The sequence below is a fragment of the Emys orbicularis genome, chromosome 5, assembly GCF_028017835.1.
Source record: "Emys orbicularis isolate rEmyOrb1 chromosome 5, rEmyOrb1.hap1, whole genome shotgun sequence".
Lineage (NCBI taxonomy): Eukaryota > Metazoa > Chordata > Testudines > Emydidae > Emys > Emys orbicularis.
Genome location: NC_088687.1, coordinates 72,044,763 through 72,058,980, shown reverse-complemented (window position 1 = coordinate 72,058,980; position 14,218 = coordinate 72,044,763). Strand labels below are relative to the sequence as shown.

Here is a 14,218-nt window from a genome sequence, read left to right as displayed (position 1 = left end):
ACCAGTCTTACCATGGAGTCACAGACAGTCCCCCATAGACTCTCCAGTCTATCTTGCCACCCAGACAAACTGGGCTTTGTGATAATGGTCACTTTAACCAAAAATCACACTGCATCAGGTTTCTCCCAGTCCCAGTAGACCAGCCACTTACCCCAAATCAATTGGTACTCCAGGTCTGACACCAAAGACAATTCTGGCAGCCAATTCCATAGCAAACTAACTATAGGTTTATTAGCTAAGAAAAGGAAATGAGAGGTATTGAGAGCTTAAAGCTGAGAAAATATATTAGCAGGTGCGTCATAGTTTGTCAGTGCAAATTGTAGCAGAGATGCAGTAATCTGCCAGTTTCCCAAAAGCCTCTCAGGGCTACCCAGAATAACTCTGGGGATCTCTGACTTCTCATTCAGTTATTCTGCCCTGTTAGAATCCAAACAGTCCAGAGTAAAGGATCTTTCTTTGAATCCATATTTATAATATCTTCACACACAGAAAGCAAGCTGACGGTGTCTCTACCCACATGGGCTTTTCCTTTGATAAAGATGAGTGAGGAATCCACTTTGAGTCTCTGACCTCAGGTCATCACCACAATGGCCATTTGCTTTGGAATTAGCAAATTCCTTAAATCCTTCATTAGCATTTCACAAGATTTCTTTGATGGGTTATTTAATCACAGGGTATACACCATGTAAATGTTTGCCATTATATTATAACAGGAACAGATAAGTGAAAACAATACAAGTAACATTACATTAGTTTTCATGAAGTTTAAACATTTGAATACACACGTATATTACTCACTTTGATCTATACCAATACACAAGCAAATTGGCCTATGGCCCCGATCTGACCTGGTTTGCCAGCATCACACCCTGTCTCTAAATAGTAAATATTTATCCCGGAGAACTTTATGGAAGTGCAATGTGATGCTATTTCCCCAGCTGTGTGCTGGAAGAGTCTAATTTACTTTGTTAGGACTTGGAAAATTGGCAGGACAGTGGGGAAAATATTGTAAATCTACTGTACAGTATAGAAAGTAAAAAATTTAGGGTTTTTTTTCTAATGTGAAACATCCATTTTTAAAAGTGAATATTATGTCTAATAACAGGTCCATTGTCTTGGTGGTGAAATTGGAGCAGAAGTTTGGGAACACCTTCTAGTTATGATTCGATGTCCATTTTTGGCTCTCTCTGCAACTATTAGTAACCCAAAACATCTTACTGAGTAAATATAATGCTTTATTTTCTTGAAAGTGCAAAATGAGTTGCCTTATTTGATTTGAATGGCTTTACTTTTTTTTAATCTCTGTGTATTTTGAACACACATCTTTAGGGCCCTACCTTGTTATCAAGCAATTTACATGATCTTGGGCTGCATATCCTGCCCCCTCCGCAGTCCCACAGAGTTTTTCACCAGGAGACAATAAGAAGGGAATTCAGCACCGTTCACTGGATATAGTTTCTGGAATAACTTTCCACATTCTGTGGGTTGTGTCATGGGAGGGGATGATTTAGGTGACTTGCATTTATATAAGGGTCAATCCTTGAACCTAATGCATAAACCAAGAGGTCCATCTGGGTCAAGGGAGACAATCCACATCGCAGACCGTGTAGAAGCTCGAGAGCTACTCTGTAGCTGCTATTATAACCTTAGTTGCTCTAGGGGCATTTAGTTAGAGGATCTGTATGTTTGCGGATCTCCAGCTCCTCCTCTTCCCCCACTCATCTGGCCAACACCCCATCTGCCAGGGCATAGGGCGGCCCTACAGAGCTGGGGTCCTAGCCTATATTAGGTGTTAAGACCCTAGCTGCAGGCTTCCCACTGCCTGCTACCCAACAGAGTGAAATTGCATCAGTTCTACTACATTCAAGGCTTTCCTCACATCTGAGGAATTTAAAAGGGAAGAATTTATTCCATAATGACACAATGTCTTTTGTTCTCTTATTCTTGGTATTATTCTACTAAAAGGGATTTTTTCATAGTATTTCCAGAGTATCAGAGAAGTCTGCAGTTTGCTTTTGCTAGTTTGAAGAGTTTACAATGGTTGGTTTATTAGAATATCAAAAAAGGAATTGTTTATGCAGGTATGTTACATTGCACTACTTTTCCAGCAAATGCATTATTTTTTGTTTAGGTGGCTACAGTCAGTAAAGAGGTACTGGCAACATGTTGAAAGTGTAAGAGAAGAAAGCCTTAGATCTTCTACAACTACCAAGAAAGGAACTAAAAAACAAAAGAATATCAAGACAGTAAATAAATCATATAAAGTTAAATTGGGTATGTATCAGAATGCAACATTTAAAAAACCAGATTAGTCCTTTATATCTGATTTTTAAAAAGCATATGGTGAAAATCAGCAAATGTGAGTGTCTAATAAAATGAGATTTTTCAAAGGCTCTGAGTACCCACAACTACCACTGACTTCAATGATAACTGAAGGTTCTCTCTGCAACTATCAGTAACCCAAAACATCTTACTGAGTAAATATAATGCTTTATTTTTTTTTTTCCTAATGTGAAACATCCATTTTCTTTGACAATAAGACCATTTGCTTAGATGCGTAAGTTTAGGTACTCAAGTTTGAAAATGGTGGCCTTTTGGTTTTAGTTTTAAACTATTATCAGGTAACTTGCTTTAGATTTAGAAACGTATTATTCTGTTTACAGTGCTTTATGGAGAGAGATACAATGATTTGGAAAAATATGTGTGTTCCCTAGAGGACAATGACTTCAAAATTCATCACTATCACCCATGTGCTGCCCTAACTGTGGACCATGTAAGTTTAATGGTATAATAAACAAAACAATTTTTGAAATGAACCATAAAATTAAGAAAACATACTTTCATGACATCTTGCAAGGAAACCAATTTCCCTGCCCAGGTTAAAAAAAGGCAGGGGTGATGCAGAAACAGGGATTGAGCTCCTGTAGAAGGAATCATGTTGTGTCATTTTTGCAGCATTCATGTTCAAAGACAAATTCTATGCTGTCTTTCTATCTCTCAAGAATGGCTACTGCAACACAAGAACCTAAGAAAGGGCAATGTAGAACAAGATGGGAAACAGTTGTCCACTGAAGAGAAGATGAAGAGGGACCCTCCCCTACATACACACACACACACAAACCATAAATCCTCTCTGCTTTCCTTTTTCTGGTATTACAGATAGATAAATATGGCTTCCCTTCAGACATGGCTTTTTCTCCGCGAGAAAGTATTTTACTGTATGACTCCATGGTACAAGTCTGGGAAAACTGGCCAAGAGCTGACGTAAGCACTCATCACTTATATATTTTCACAACTAGTCTGAGCAGTTGTTTGTAAGAGGCTGTTGCATGTTTGCCAGACGACATTGTCTGAACATATTTTGTAACAACATAGTTTTTCTGTTACCTGTTTTTAAGGAGCTAGATCCTGAGAAGTTTACACATTTTAAAAATAAAATAGTAATCACAAAAGCAGATGCAAGAAAATATGAAGAAGAATTGAAGGAAGAGCTAAAAAATTGGATTGTACATGACAACAGAATGAAGGTAACTACAATGATCAAGTTATGTGACAGTCTTCTCAGGTATGACTAGAAAGCTAGATTTAATACAAAGCAATTATAATTCCTTCAGTTAGAGTTAATGCATGTCATTTTTAAAAGCAGATTTTAGTTCAAGCGTTGTAAAAATTATGAATATTTTTGGAACTTTTTAGGTTTTTGATCTCCAAATACCATATTACTTAGGTTTTCCTGAACTTGACGACTTGACCTTAATCTGAGTGTCTGACAAGTTATGGACTAGACTTTGCAGATATATTGATGAATGATGATCTTGATGGTCTTCTAGGCTTTAGAAAAATCTCAGGGTTTACATTAACACTAAACATGGTTATCAAGAGACTTATTGGCAAAAACTCAGGAAAATATATAACATAGTAGAGTAGAACACCACAGTCTCTGTGTAGTACTTGGTAGATTTGAGAGTTAGTTATAACGTTGTCCATTTTAATGAGTATTGCTCTAATTACTTTGTTGACTAGGTCTGTACAATAAAAGATTAGTACAAATTGAACTTGTATCTGTGGTTTCTAAGGTGCTTTTGATTATTAATTTGCATAATTGCTTATCTTCCTCCTGCCTTCTGGTTCTCTTTTAAAAATATTTAAAAATTTCAAAACCTGTTCTTTTAACAAACAGAAATTTTGTGCTAAGCAGTCTGTTATCCCACCTACAACATCTTGAGATGCAGTGTAATCCTGTTACTTACCAAAGTCAAGGTTGTAGTCAGGCTAGAACTGATAATCATTTTATATAACAAAAACCTGCAGCCTTATTAAAAAGGTACTCCAGAATGAACCTTGCGTACTCTTCATCTAATCATTATCTCTGTTTCTAGGCTAACAGGGTGCTGAAGTTACTCAAACCCCAACCTCCCTATTGTTCAGAAAAAGACATGAAGGACAATTTCCCATGTTTTGTTGAAAAACTAAGACAGATGGATAAACTGCCTGCATTGTTTTTTCTGTAAGTCACACAAATGCAATAAAAAAGTTACAATTTATATAGTAGAGAAATATTGCACATAATATTGCACATGGGCTTAAATTGCAGGAAGGGAGATTTAGGTTAGACGTTAGGAAAAACTTCCTAACTGTCAAGGTAGTTAAGCACTTGAACAAATTACCTAGGGAGGTTGTGGGATCTCTGGAGGTTGGAGGTTTTTAAGAACAGGTTAGACAAACACCTGTCAGGGATGGTCTAGATCAGATGTGGGCAAACTACGGCCCGCGGGACCATCCTGCCCGGCCCCTGAGCTCCCGGCCTGGGAGCCTAGTCCCCAGCCCCTCCCCCACTGTCATGCCGCCACGCTCTGGACCGCTGCTCCAGCTGGGCAGCATGGGGAGCACAGCTGGCTCTGGCCGGGTGTTGCGGCTGCGAGCTCCTGCTGCTGGTAAGGGAGCGGGAGGTCCTGGGGGGCAGTCAGGGAGGAGGGGGTGGTTGGATGGGGCGGAGATTCGGGGGGGGTGCGATCAGGGGATGGGGAACAGGGAGGGTTGGGAGTGGGAGTCTCGGGGGGCCTGTCAGGGGGCGGGGATGTAGATAGGGGTTGGGAGGGCAGTCGGGGGACAGGGAGCAGGGGGGGTTGGATAAGGGGGTGGGATCCCGGGGGGAGTTGGGGCGGGGAGTCCCGGGAGGGGGTGGTTAGGGGACAAGGAGCAGAGGGCGGTTGGATAGGGGATGGGAGTCCTGGGGGGGCTGTCAAGGGGCGGGGGTGTGGATAGGGGTTGGGGCAGACAGGGGACAGGGAGAAGGGGGGTTGGATAGGGTGCAGGGGTCCCGGGAGGGGGCGGTCAGGGGACAAGGAGCAGGGGGGTTGGATGGGTTGGGGGTTCTGAGAGGGGCAGTCAGAAGGTGGGAAGTGGGAGGGGGCGGATAGGGGGTGGGGGCCAGGCTGTTTGGGGAGGCACAGCCTTCCCTACCCGGCCCTCCATACAGTTGCGCAACCCCGATGTGGCCCTCGGGCCAAAACGTTTGCCCACCCCTGGTCTAGATAATACATATTCCTGCCTCAGTGCAGGTGACTAGACTAGGTGACATATTGAGGTCCCTTCCAGACCTACATTTCTATGATAATCAAAGAAAATGTCATGAATCTAAGGAATTTACCAAGGTATAGCAATATTATGAAACATGTAACTGGCATAGAATAGTTCTCCCATTAAATCTGAAATATTTTAGACTTTAAAAATAATCACTCTTTAACCCTTTTGCCACAAGTCCATCACATGTGTAAGTGAATAGCATGATATTGTACCTAACTGTGTGGAGAAGCTTCTGTTCTTATGACAAGTTGTTGGGTGTGGCTGGAGTGTTTAAAGGGTCACTTTTTACAGTGTAAGGAAGAGCTCTGAATGCTTGTTGCAGCTAACAATAAGTACAGAGTTGTGGGCTGTCAGTTGTTTGTAAAATTAAAATAAAAACAAACAAAAAACAAAAAGCAGCTCTCCTTGGCTAATATGAAGATCCAGTACACCTTCCACTGTAAATTCTCAAAACTGATAATTTGAAGAAAAGGTCATTGTTATTTATTAAATGTATTTTTTAATTAAAATATTGTTTACATTCATGAAACTATTTCCACAGATTCCCTTTCTTAGATGGCCTGAGACACTATGTTATGTTAAAAAGTAGTTAGTCTAAATGGGTCAGTAAACCTCATAGCCTATGCAATATTGTACTTAGAAGCTTTATAGATGTGTGAGTTCCTGCATATATCCAGTTCTTGGGGATTTTTTTTTTTTGTACCTGCAACCAAATCTCTAAACTTAGTGGTTTTAACTAGATTTCTACCATTATCCTTTTCAAGCTCCAACTCTTCTCTATTTGGATTTTGGTTTAGCTATTTCAAAATATTAAAAGGAGAAGATATGTTGTTGCTTCTGCTGTCTTCCTAAGCACTCATTTTGAGTCAAGATGGCTAATGACAAGTCAGATTGTAAATTCAGCTCACATCCTCACAGGATCTCTCTCTTGGATAAGGTGTATGTTGGTGTGGGGAAAAAGGGCACTGACAAAAAGTGCCCAGCCTGTTCCTTTTCTCTCACATCGTTATTAAACTATACTCATCACCCTATCTGAACACTTTGACCATGGCATTGTTCACTCTTCACAGTCAGGATGAATAAGACAGATGGCAAAAGTTCTCTTAAAACAGGAATGGTCTTGACTTTCATTCACAAAGCCTTGACTTTGGCTTCAATACCTTGTTGGTTTTCTGATCTGTTGCCTCAGATAATGTGAATCAAATATGCATCTGCCTTATCAGTTCTGAAGCACAGGAAAAAGAATAAATTAATAATAATAATAATATAATATAATAATGAAGAGGTCCTTGAATCTAAAGGCTCAGCCATAGAGATCCAGTGTCCTTGTGTGCATTCCTGGAGCAGCAGCTTTCAGCTCCATCACTACTAGTATCAGTGCTTTCAGTTTGGGGTCATACCTTGGCATTGCTGTCTGGACACATGGCTTCTGTGATGGGGGTCTACAAACCCCCCACAAAACATTGGAAGGAAAGGGCTGAGAATCCTCCCTGTCTGCAGACAAACTAGTCATGCCCCAGCTCAGCTGTGAGAAATATCAGTTATGGAAGGAAATTCCAACAAATATGATGACTAATGAGGGAAAGTCTAATTATATAGAGGGAGGAACAGGAAGAGGAGCTTGGGATTGCTAAGGAGCAATAATTCTCTATAGCAGCGATTCTAAAACTTTAGCAACCGGAAGACCCCCATTTTTATTTAAATGTTTTTGCGGATGTTGGCCTGATTGGGAAATTCTTTTAGAAGCCTTTTACTCTCTATGGAGGATATGTTTCCTTACACTTTCCTCTTTTTTCTTTTGTTTCCTGAGATTGTGCATGATCCTTCACAACATACCCAATGCTGAAATGTGTAGCATGGCTACACAAAGTTTGATAGATACCTTTACCTTCACCCAGCACTCATCTCTTGATTAGGAAGCTATATCAGACACCCATTTCATGAAGGTGTAGTGCATTACTTTTTCTGGTTATTCCAAGGGTGCAGCTCTGTAGCAGCAGTTTCATGGGGAGAAAACTATGTTTCTTTCACAGATTCATACCTGCCCTCCCTCCTCTCTGTATGCTTCAGAATCTAAATTCTGGGAAGACAGATAAGAAATCAGGGTGGCAGGATCTTGCATCTTGTTAGAATCTTGCTCAGAATATGGCTTTGCACATTTACTGAGATATATGACTCCAGCCAGGATAGTTGGCCATCTTTATACATTAAGAAGTGGAAACAGCACAAAGATATTCCTGCATGAATGCATGCACAACAGTGTTCTACAATACGTAGAGGCAATGTATTTGAGAAATCTAGTTACTAGTAAGTTACCTAGTTTTTAAATTCTATTTTAAAGATTCGACATTAAAAAGGTGGAAAAATGGGCTGAAAATATAAAAAACTGTCTGGAGAAGAAGCAAAAGAGTAAACAAATACCAAAGACTGAAAAGCAAATACATTTACTAACAAATAGATTGAAAAAAAAGGAAAAGTCCATGCAGAAGAATCAGACTGTGTAAGTATTACTTGCATTTGAATCTATTAAAACGATTTCTATTAGGTTCATTGTTTAACTTCTTGTACCACATCTATATGAAAGAGACCTTTCTAAACTAAAAAACACTCGATTTTTCTCTTACTCCCCCTTCTACCTGTAGTCTTTCTCTAGGACTGTCAAAAGAAAAACTAGCCAAGGTTTCAAAGAACTTTCTTCAAAAAAATATAATGCTTACTTGCCTACCTCTCCAGAGAGCCCGTGAGCACAGCCTAGCTCCCTGATTGTGCAAAAAAACCAGTTTTTATATTTTTCCCACCATGCCTTGTTGAGGCTAGGACTATAGTCTGGCTGCTCTAGTGCACTAAATATCCCAGGTTCAGAGAGAGAGAGAGAGAGAGAGAGAGAGAGAGAGAGAGAGAGATGGAGTGGTTGGAACCACCAGGAGCCAGTCAGAGTCAGTCTGATCCCTCATCATTAAGGGTATGCAGTGCTTAATTTGTAATGAAAGATGTGTCGGGGCTCAAGCATCACACTAGCAGCAGTGCAACATTTCAGGGATGTTCCTCTGGCAGCTGTGACATGTGAGTGGAGGCAGAGTGTTGCGCTGCTGCTTGAATCTCTTACACACATAAAAGAACTGATGTGGCAAGTCCAGAGGTGCCGGGGCTATGAACTGGCAAGCCTAGAGGTACTAGGCTATGAACTGCCAAGCCTAGAGATGCCCAGGCTCAGCCCCAGCACAAATTAAGCACTGAGGGTATGTCTACCCTACAGCAGCATAGCTCCAGTGCTGACCCTTCCTACATTGATGAAAGGAGTTTTTTTATCAGTGTAGTTAATCCACCTCTCCTTGAGGTGGTAGTTAGGTTGACAGAAGAATTCTTCCATCGACTTAGCTGCGGGGGTTAGGTTGACCTACCTGCATTGCACAGGGTGTGAAGTTTTTCACAGCCCTCAGTGATGTAACTAGGGTAATGTAATTTTTAGGTGTAAACCAGGCCTAACATGAGTGGAGACCAGAGTTCCAGCTCACCCTACTCAGAGCTCTGTTCTTGGGCCCTAAACCAGAGTTAGTAGTTTAGATTTTCCTCAAACTCCATGTTAACTTTCCAAGACCACTTTCTCACCCCCAGTGACTGTACCCCCGTACATCATTTATTTCTTAGAAGAAAAACCCTGGCATGGAGTAGGGCTGATCCCTAGAAGGTTCCTTCACCATCCTTAAAGGGCCACCCTGTTACACAACAAACGTTTTCTTCCTGATTTTTCAGGTGTATCAGACCAAATTCATACAAAAACTAAATACAAATCAAAACTGAATACAAGTTGGAGTGTACAATTTTTTGCCCCCCTGTGGTACTTCAAGGCTCTGCCCTCATATCGTTTTTCAGTTGAGTCAGAAGTGGAGTGTTTGATCAACACATTCATATTTTTTCATAGACCTAATCCTGCTCCACTGGCATCAGTGGACTTCTGCCATTGACCTCAGCAGGAGTAGGTCCTGTATCTGAAAACAAACATCAGCCTGATGGTGTATTATATACAATCTGGCAGAAGGATTGGTCTGGTGGTATCTCAAATATCTCAAAACAAAAACAAATAATAAAATGTAGTGAACTTTTAAAACACCGATTGCAGATTTTCTTAGATAAAGGTTCAAACTAACAACTAATGTGTATTTTGTATAGTGGCATGAAAATTACATCAAGTAAAACTGATAAAATGATACTTGAGGAGGCTGAGCATGGAAATTTGATGGAAAAACTTGGGAAGATAACTGAAATCCCTCCGGATTGCACCTATGCAAATAGCCAAGCTGTTGATACAGAGGTAAGAAAAAAGCAAAAGTGCTGCTAATTCTACATTCCAATAATAAATGCTGGGCCCTGAGAAAGAACTTATTCTGCAAAGGTTCTTCTATTGCCCTCATCAGTGTAGTATCTGAGCACCTTCCAGTAGTCTTTAAAAAATGTGACTAACATCTGTCATGTATGATTGGTTTTCTCTCTCATTGTCTTCCCAGGAGGAGAATTGTGTGCAGTGTAGCCTCTAATGTTATGTTTCTTTAAATGTACCTGTTGATATGTGTTTGCTAGAAAAGACAAGGTGAAAGAAGTGCACCTTGCACTTGGAATGGAATGTGGTGAGGTTTGTGATGGCCTGTAGCTCCCACAGTCTGAGACTGGCTTCTGAGAAAACTCCATCTCCCGCACAGACAAGCTTTATTCTTGTGTTGGAAAGTTCCATTGTGCCTAAGAAGCAGAGCTGTGAGCCATGGTCTTTATCCCGAAGATTTAGATGATATTTTAGATCTCCTAAGCCCAGGCTAGTCCATTGACGATTAGGACCGAGACCTTGAATTTGGCTTGATGTTCTATGGAAAGCCAATGTAGAGAGTGGAAGACAGGTCTGATTTGCTCAGGATAGCCAATGTTGCTGAGTATTTTCTACTAGTTGGAGTTTCCTAAGGGGAATGGCTTCATGTCCAAGTATATTGCATTGCTGCTTTACTTTTATTGGTAAAACAATTATAAGGGTAATTAAATATTAATCAAAATGAAACACTGTATCTAAGATTAATTGCCCCCTTTTACTTTGAAAATTAATATGTTTTAAATGTATGTGCTATATATTTCAAAAATACATCCCAGAGTCTGAAATTCTCCCCACCATTAGTTACTAGCAGGGCCGGCTCCAGGCACCAGCTTACCAAGCAGGTGCTTGGGGCGGCCACTTCGGAGAGGGGCGGCACGTCCAGCTGTTCGGCAGCAATTCGGCGGACGGTCCCTCACTCCTGCTGGGAGCGAAGGACCTCCCGCCGAATTGCCGCCGCAGATCGCGATCGCGGCTTTTTTTTTGTTGTTTTTTGGTTTTTTTTGTTTGGCTGCTTGGGGCGGCCAAAACCCTGGAGCCGGCCCTGGTTACTAGAAAACTTAAAATCAATCTGTCTTGATTGCTATTACATATTAGCTTTATTAGACCTAAAAATGTATTTGTCTACTTTAAAATATATATGCCACACATAAACATTTACTTATCCCCCAGTTGGTTTCTTGCTGGCCCTGATTTCATTTTAGGGACAACAGGTTGACTCTTTTTCCAGCTACTTTTTACCTTAACTCAAGGTCAATTTCAGATAGCCATACTCATGTTGAGTAGCACTATATACCCTATTGGATTCAGTGGACTAATGGAGGAGTAAGGTACTATTCAATGAATAAGAGTGGCAGAATGTAGCCCTTTATCTATTTGTTATTGCTTGATTTTCTATGCTGGAAAAAAATGTTACAGTGATGAGCACTATAGAAATTTCTGCCACTCTTACTCATATCAAGTAGTACCTGAAATCAATTAAAAATGCTCACGTAGGTAAGTTTTACTCCATGTAAAGGTGGAAGAATCAATTGCTTGAACGGGGGGAAAAAAAAAAAAAAAGCTTGACTAAATTCAATTAATCAGATCTCAGAAAAGAGGTTTAACCAACGTGTTATTTGGTTTGAAATGTGTCACTGGCAGCCCACAGGACTATCTCTTAACCCAAGCAGTGTTTTAGGCTACATCCGCATCTCTTGCACATTGGTAGTAACAGATTTCCTATTGAGAGCACTGTTTGGCCAAAGCAGGCAATTTTAGGACAATGCATTACTCAATTGTATTCCATTCTGGCACTAGCTTAAATGAATGTAAATAAAAATGAAAAATATCTAAATTTTTTCATTTTCTTAGATTTTGCAGAAGGTGATTGATCGAGTGAAGTTCATGAAAACAAATACAACACTGAAAACACTGGCACTGAGAGGAATTGGATATCATCATGCTTCTGTGCCACAAAGAGGAAGACAGTTGGTGGAGATGCTCTTCAGGATGGGATTTATCCAGGTTCATTGTTTTTCACAGATTTTTTTTAAGTATCTGCTTTGAGAATTAAATATTTTTTACATGTAATGATCTCCTTTGAGTATGCGTTCACTTATTGAGGGCAAATGTAAGTGCAAGCACAATCCCCACAAAATGTACATTAAATGTATTCCTTAGTGAACAAATTACATGGCATATCTATGCAGTTTACCAAACTGACACCATTTTAGAATACCTAAGAGAAAATACAATAGAATCTTAGGCCCTAATCCTGAAAATACTTACATATTTACATGCATTTGTGCATGTAAATAAAGTTAAGCATAAATGCAGGATCAGGGCCTTGTTTTGTATGTCTTTCAATATAAATTGTTTAAAATACTTTACAGTGTTTAATAATAAAAATACTTGGCTCTTTCATACAAACTTATTTCAAGATCCGAAACTGCTCAAATTTTTTTAAGCTAAAGATAAGCATGGTAAGTAAGATTGGGATATTGAGATAGAAAAGTCAATTGACTTTTTGTGAGAGCCAAGACAATCCTTCTGCGCCTCCCCACACCAAAAAACAAACAAACAGCAACCACACACCAAACCTTAATTAAAACAATGTGCAACCAGGGCACAACAAGACAGAAGAAGCCACATAAAAATGGGCAAAATACGTTAGGGTAAGCAATTATGACTTATCATTGAGGAGGGAACCAAGTTGTACATTAACTGTTAAAGGCATTATGCTGTTAATAATTTAAAAAATCCAAATAAAAATGAAAGTGGCAGCAGTAATCCCTTACCTGTGTAGCAATGATTTTCCACAGCTGCTACATATTGTCTGTTCACCAGTCAGGATAATTTCTCTTCCCCCTTTCACTTGTTGAGCTACTGCCTGTACCTAATTTACTCTGTTTATAATTCCATCATTTCAAGGGTGGAGTACCTGTTGTGGGTGCCTGTTATCATCTTTGCCTGGAAGTAATAATGTACAGAGGTGGATTAATTTTCTATTTAGCATTTCTATCTTTAAGGTTATCAGAATGGAAACACATTTATAAATATAATTTTCAATACTTATGTTTATTTTCCTAGGTGGTTACAGCTACTGGAACACTGGCTTTAGGAATCAACATGCCATGTAAATCAGTTGTCTTCACACAGAATTCTGTGTATTTGGATGCTCTGAACTATAGACAGGTATTGAAATACACAGCCAGTTTAACTAACACACACATCTGTACACACGTACATAAATTTAGACAGAAAAGTTCTGGACAGCCGTATATATATGTATATATAAAAAGCTGGTCAAAATATTTCTGTCTAAAAAGTTTGATGAAAAAGGGAAAACACACACCACAAGTGAAGATTTTAGGCATATGATTAGGGCCCTACCAAATTCACAGCCACGAAAAATGCGTCACGGACCATGAAATCTGGTTTCCCCCCGTGAAATCTGGTCTTTTGTGTGCTTTTACCCTACACTATACAGATTTCACGGGAGACCAGGGTTTCTCAAATTGGCGGTCCTGACCCAAAAGGGAGTTACAGGGGGGGTCACAAGGTTATTTTAGGGCGGTTGCAGTATTGCCACCCTTACTTCTGCACTGCCTTCAGAGCTGGGCAGCCAGAGAGTGGCGGCTATTGGCTGGGCACCCAGCTCTGAAGGCAGTGCCCCGCCAGCAGCAGCGCAAAAGTAAGGGTGGCAATACCATACCATAACACCCTTACTTCTGCACTGTGCCTTCAGAGCTGGGTGGCTGGAGAGTGGCAGCTGATGACTGAGGGTCCAGCTCTGCAGGCAGCAGAGCAGAAATAAGGATGGCAATACCATACCATGCCATCCTTAATTCTGTGCTGCTGCTGGCGGTAGTGCTGCCTTCAGAGCTGGGCTCCCAGCTAGCAGCCGCTGCTCTCCAGCTGCCCAGCTCTGAAGGCAGTGCCGCTGCCAGCAGCAGTGCAGAAGTAAGGGTAGCAACCGCAACCCCCCCTACGATAACTTTGTGACCCTTCCCAAACTCCTTTTTGGGTCAGGACTCCTACAATTACAACACCGTGAAATTTCATATTTAAAAAACAGAAATCATGACATTTACTATTTTTAAAATCCTACGATCGTGAAATTGACCAAAATGGACCGTGAATTTGGTAGGACCCTACATATGATCAATTTCCAAGTCATGAAATAAATCAGTCTATTCTGCATTTTCTACCTACCTAATGCAACCTACTTACATAGCCCCCATCAATTTAGTCTGAGTGCCTCACAATCTGCAATGTATTATCCTCACAACACCT

The 14,218-nt window shown here is 40.4% G+C and overlaps 1 protein-coding gene across 1 annotated transcript in view; it reads left to right on the top strand.

The window, feature by feature from the left end:
- Nucleotides 1-14,218, top strand: part of LOC135878988 (probable ATP-dependent RNA helicase DDX60) — a 73,426-nt gene that overhangs the window by 42,024 nt on the left and 17,184 nt on the right. The window contains exons 20-29 of the mRNA XM_065404765.1: nucleotides 1,106-1,221; nucleotides 2,132-2,274; nucleotides 2,664-2,773; nucleotides 3,160-3,264; nucleotides 3,399-3,527; nucleotides 4,380-4,507; nucleotides 7,928-8,086; nucleotides 9,757-9,898; nucleotides 11,795-11,947; nucleotides 13,013-13,117. Of these exons, the coding sequence (XP_065260837.1) occupies nucleotides 1,106-1,221; nucleotides 2,132-2,274; nucleotides 2,664-2,773; nucleotides 3,160-3,264; nucleotides 3,399-3,527; nucleotides 4,380-4,507; nucleotides 7,928-8,086; nucleotides 9,757-9,898; nucleotides 11,795-11,947; nucleotides 13,013-13,117 (1,290 nt within the window). The remainder of the gene's footprint in view (nucleotides 1-1,105; nucleotides 1,222-2,131; nucleotides 2,275-2,663; nucleotides 2,774-3,159; nucleotides 3,265-3,398; nucleotides 3,528-4,379; nucleotides 4,508-7,927; nucleotides 8,087-9,756; nucleotides 9,899-11,794; nucleotides 11,948-13,012; nucleotides 13,118-14,218) is intronic.